The following is a 5,561-nucleotide window of genomic DNA, read 5'->3' as shown; positions in this document are numbered from 1 at the left end:
ATGACCCTGTCATTGCTTTGCTGAGAGACATGGTGATTTTATAGACATGAAATACAGTTTTGATGCTTTAAAATTATTTTAGTTTTTTCCCTTTGTCTTCGTGATGTTTTAAACTTGGATAGATCTTATAGATTAAATTGCAACTTTAGAGTTCTTGCAAAATTTTTACTTCCTTGTAAATAATGTTACAAGTTTCTAATAGTAGATGATATCTGATAACGAAAGTTTTAAGAAGAATTTGTAGCATTTGGGGAACTATTATCTCTTTAACGTTAGTGCGTTAATGTTCTACAAAAGCTGGTAAGGATGTTACTGTTTAGAGAGCTGTAGATTCTGGTAGTGGCTAAGTTAGTTGCTTTTCATTTATGTCATCTACTGAAAGTATATTTTGAACATGCAGAGGACTTGTTTACTTGTTTTGGAATTTGTACTATTTGCTGTGATGTACCTGAACTCAGTTTTGATTAATTTAAAAACAACCCTTTTAATTTTGTTTTGGCAGAAGGGGACGAAGAGTTTGTAGAAGACTTAAGTGGACAGGAGACTACAGAAAACAGGAAAAATGCCGAAACCAGTAAGTAGCTGGTTTTTACTCTTCTAGGATCTAAGAGAGTTTTCACATTTTAGAGTGGTGATCTTATAACAGTTCTAGTTGCTTTGACTCTGCTCTTTCCAGATTTCAGAAGATTCTATAATGTAAAATGTGGGTTGAAACAGTTTAGTACCAACATGTGAAAATGATCAGGAAAGCTCAGTGTTGCAAGTTGCATGGAGCAACTTGGAAACGGGAGCAGTATTTGGAGCCCATTTGGTTGGCAGGAGAAATGACTTTTCAGGAATTGTTGACTTTGAGATGAGCTGACATACAGTGGTTAATAGTGGCATGATTTGAGCCCGACTCAGTGTCTGTGACAATCAGTGGAAGGGTTTGCTGCAGGATTTGGCAGGGGAAGACAGAACATGTGTACGGTGTCTGTGACAGCAGCAGCATTAAGTTGGTAGTTTTACCATGGTAGATGTTATCCCTTAGAAAGTAAGTGTTGATCAGAGGAAATAAGCAATGTTTCTGGTCTCCTATTCCTCTCACTTAGTAGAGATAAGGGTTCATCCACTTCTTATCTAGGGGGGGAAAAAAAAATCTCCTACTTTTGTTTGGATAATAATTCCAGAAGTCTTTGGGAAGATAATTATTCAGCAGCTTGATGCTTTTTCTATTGATGTAATATTGGTTCCTTAGGATTTCATCTGCCATGTGTTCAGTGTCTTTAGTTGTCTGTTCCCATTGTATCCAATGAGCAAAGCATTCAGAAAGGGAACCAAATTGTCAGATTATTTCTGCTCAACTCGCTTGGTTTATGTAATAACCTTCAGGCTTTCTTTGTTTACTGATGTTTCGTTTTGGTAGTGGACGAGTAGTGATTTATTCTATTACTAAATGTGCTGTGTGTGTGTGTACACACACACATACCTATACATAGAAGTATTAAAGTTTTTTTGCTATTATCAGAAATTACCAGTGTAGGTAGTCTGTATTGCATGCCAGTTTTTGGAACTGGTACAGCTCAGGGAGTAATGTGAGCACGAAACTGAGGGCTGGAAGTTCTGTTCTGAGCTTTGCTGTTGTTTGCTGATCAACTGGTCATACCATGTTGTTTCTGTAATTTCTTCTTGTTCCTACAGTGGATTAGGGGCAATATCTTAACAGTCTCTGAAGCTGGAAGTAGCTATCTGTATCCCATCTGCCTCTTACAGAAAGCTGCACTAGAAAGGGCAGGAAAATGAATTAGCAGCATACTGTTTTCTGCCCTGTTTGAGTGCTGGCTATGAGTAATGAGTAATGCCTTTGATAGAGCTGCTCAACTGGAAAACACTGTTTTAAGAATCAGGGAAAAAGTCACTGTGAGCTCATGAGGTTTCTGAGGCCTTGAACTCCGTGTAGCTACGGAGCCGTGAAGCTACAGAAGCAATCACTAGGGGTAAAAAAAAAGACAGCCTGAGTGAGGTAACATCTTTTTGAATTCTGGGATTGGAACCATGAAATTTAGACAGGCAGGGATCCCTCTATTTTAGGAACCTGAGAAAATTGAAGGAAATGGAGTTTTAAGGTTGTTCACGAGGGAAGCAATATCCTTAGAACTGAGATTGCAGAGGTGTTGAAAGAGCACACACTCCACCCTACTAGTGGAAATTAGCTACCAGATCTTGAGAAAGAAGCTGGACTCATGCCAAAAATAATTTTTTTCTTTTATGAGGGACTTGATATAAAGAGTTCTCATGTCTCTTGACGATGTAGGTGCACGTGAGATCTTAGAAGGAAGCCAAGTGAAAGGAACCATTAAGAAATGAAATTAAGTTGATTACATTTCTCAGTGTCTTCCTGTAAACTGCAGGTTGCTGTAATTATAATTAGTAATCAGTGCATGAAGAAGTAGCACATGGCAAAGGTTAAGTAATTTTACCTATAAAAATCAAACCTCATATTTTGTTCTGGTTGCTTCTTAAATGGTGGATTGCTTTGGAGTTCTCTCCCCACCTTTTATTTTTTCGCTTTGCCTTCTTTGGAGATTCTAAGAGCCTAGTCACTGGTTATGTTTGATGAATCTGACATTGTTCTTTGAAGAGCCTTGCTGTTGTGCTCAGATTTGATAGTACTGAATTGTAGGAGGTTTCTTGCTCTGGACATTTACTGTAGCTCTTAGCAGTTGTCTTTATAGACAATCTGCAAGAACCAGATGTACTAGTCTGGAAATTATTTATGCTTTAACTCCTTGTTGTTTATTTTTGAGAGCTGTTGCAATAAGGCTGTCAGCTTTCTGTAGCTTTATTCTTGGAGGTCTTTTAACTTGAAAACTAATGAAATAATCATGGGTAAGAACTAAGAAAACCCAGTTAACATAACTGGTGAGATTTTTGACAGTGTTATTTTATATCTCGCTTTTCTGTATTTCTGTGACCTATTTAGGTTTTTTCTTTTCAGATTCTGCTGTAAAAAGGTGTAATTGATAGTTTTGAGAAAGCATGGTAGTCTTGAAAATATATGAACCTGTGCAGTACAACCGCAATTAAATTCTCCCTGTGTTTATGGATTGAATTTTTTAATGCAAATAACAGATAATTAAGCTATATATCAGTTTAAATGAAATCAGTACACACTAAACCAGAGCAAAAGCAATGATAAAGATTTTGCTTTCACTTTCTTGCTTTCGTGTTGAAAAGCTATGTAATATTCCAGGCAAAATTAAGTAAATGAAGACCAGTAAAAGGTCTTGGCCTATTTGACTCTTAAAGCAAAGATCTTTCATTTTTCTCCCAGTTTGAAGTAAGTTTCATGCCACTGTGAGTGATCTTACACATGGTAGTAAAAGGTCATTGTTCTTATGCGTTTGGGATTTTCTCTCTTAGTGGCTAGTAGGTTAAGTAGCTTGAGTAAAAAGGCTGTTTTCAAAGGGTTGTAATATATTGTCCTGAGATGTTAAGGTAGTAAGTGTCTAAAAGTATACATTAGCACCTTTTTTTTTTGATTGCTTCAGTAGAAAAGTCTGTTCACTGTGGCTGTGTTTGCAACAAAGTTGCTTTCAATTTTTCAAGCAGTTCACTCGGCATCTCCTCTACTTTTAAAACAAAACAGTTCTTAGTATTCTCAGTTCTACCTAGTAGTGCAAAATTAAGTTTCATTTAGCGTCTGTTGTGATCAGTCTAAAAAAATTGGAGATGTCTTTGTTTAATTAGCTCTTTGCTGGTGTAATCACAATTTGAGGTGTCAGTAGGGCTGTTCTCAGTGTGCTTAGCTCTCTGCTTGCTGAAAAATAGACTGTTTGTTGACTCTTATTTTCAGTGCTTTCTTCCTAAAAGAACAGATACAAAATGTTTCTCAGCTGTATGCCATTCTCACAGATCTGCACCAAAAATAGAAACATAGAAGCTAAAATTAGACACCATGAGTTACATAACTGTTAATCATTTCATAGGCTAAGAAGATTAGGTTTAATTGACAGAAATGTTAGTTGCAATTACAGGGTATGAGAGGAGTTAAAATTATCAGCTGGTTTTGGTGGTATTTTGCAGCACTTTTGTACAAGACTGCAAGGCATGAAAGAGAAAGCATGCACTGGGTAGTAACAGGTAGATGTCAAAGTCAGTAAGATCGGAAAGAATTCTGTTTTTAGACTTATTCAACATTTTACGATATTGTGTGTTCAGGAGTAAATATCAGATTCTGAAATAATATGGTTGTTTCAAATTTGAATTAGTATTGACAAGATCAAGTTAATTTCTGGGAAGTGATTGAATTGAAATAGTATATAAATTAAATTTTTATTAGAGTGGTGTCTTACAGGAAAATCTTTGAGACCTTACAGTGCAGTGTCTGAATTATGGTTTGAATATATAATTTATTTCTGTAGCATAAATAGACAGCTAGTGTCAGCTTGGAGGGCTGCTTTCTTTTGATTTGTCTGTTAGTAAAATCTGTTTGTCACTATTCTGTAGCCTTCTGTTCCTAACACTGTTTAATCTTTACCTTTCTACCTTATCTTCTTCATAAATTTTTTTTCTTTCATCTCTTCCTACATCTCCTTTGTGGTCGGTGTGGAAAGCTGTGTGTATTTGTACAGTGTGTAAAGCAGTGGAACTAATATGCTGCTGTTCTTAACACAAATTTATATGCAAGCTTGAGATAATAATTGGATGAACTAGTGTGAGGAAACGCTTTGAAGAAACCTTTCTTGCTATACAATTTTTCTTATAGAATTGGACTGGTTTCTGTGGCTTTTACACGTGGCTAATAGGTATTGCATTTATTAAAACAAAACAGAACCTCTGAAAACTTTGAAATGTATTTTTAAATGTCTTTCTTAGTAAATATTGGTATTTACTCAGTTTTGGACTTCCTGATGAAAGCTGAAGTGCCATGACTAATATCTGCAAGTGATGGCTGAAGTACAGTAATAGAAAGTATTAGGTTATTAAGCAAACAGCCAGTCTTTGTGCATGTTTCATTGGCTCTGTGTTTGAGGAGAGGTTCAAAGGTTAATGTGGTGTCTGTGTAATAACCCATTAAATTATGGAGGGTTGAAGTGTAGAAATATTTTTCAAAGTAAAAGAATGCAACAAAAATACAATTCCCATATGAAATGCATGATTTTAATAAGCACACACTTACTGTTCTAGATATGTTCATTAACTGTACCCTTTATTGGTTTTGAGAAATTATTTAATGGATAATTTACTCTATATTTTTTTATAAATAGTATTTTGTGAGCTTTGGCAAGTTTCCTCATAGCCCATTAGCAGCATTTGTTAATCAAAACATTGGTTGGTCCCTCAACAAAGAATAATCAACACATAGCTATGTATGTGTTCTTCCCTTTCCCTTGGCTGTGTTTAATTATTCTGAAGCAAGTCTGGTAAAATACAGATAAACCCAGAGTGCTAGTTCTGATGCCAAGGACCTGGACCAGGCTCAAGAAGTGCGCCAGCATGAACCTCATGGGGTCCAACAAGGCCAAGTGCAGGGTCCTGCACCTGTGTTGGGACAACCTTCAGTAGTGATACTGGCTGGG

At 36.2% G+C, this 5,561-nt stretch overlaps 1 protein-coding gene across 1 annotated transcript in view; it reads left to right on the top strand.

Annotated features, from left to right (window-relative positions):
* The first annotated feature begins 499 nt into the window (after positions 1-499).
* The window catches only part of LOC103811021 (radixin-like), a 28,901-nt gene continuing 23,839 nt past the window's right edge, over positions 500-5,561 (top strand). The window contains 1 exon segment of the mRNA XM_009083962.1: positions 500-574. Within this exon segment, the coding sequence (XP_009082210.1) occupies positions 563-574 (12 nt within the window). The 5' untranslated portion in view covers positions 500-562.

This window comes from Acanthisitta chloris, unplaced genomic scaffold (genome assembly GCF_000695815.1).
Source record: "Acanthisitta chloris isolate BGI_N310 unplaced genomic scaffold, ASM69581v1 scaffold14231, whole genome shotgun sequence".
Taxonomy (NCBI): Eukaryota; Metazoa; Chordata; class Aves; order Passeriformes; family Acanthisittidae; genus Acanthisitta; species Acanthisitta chloris.
This window is presented reverse-complemented; position numbering and strand designations above follow the sequence as displayed.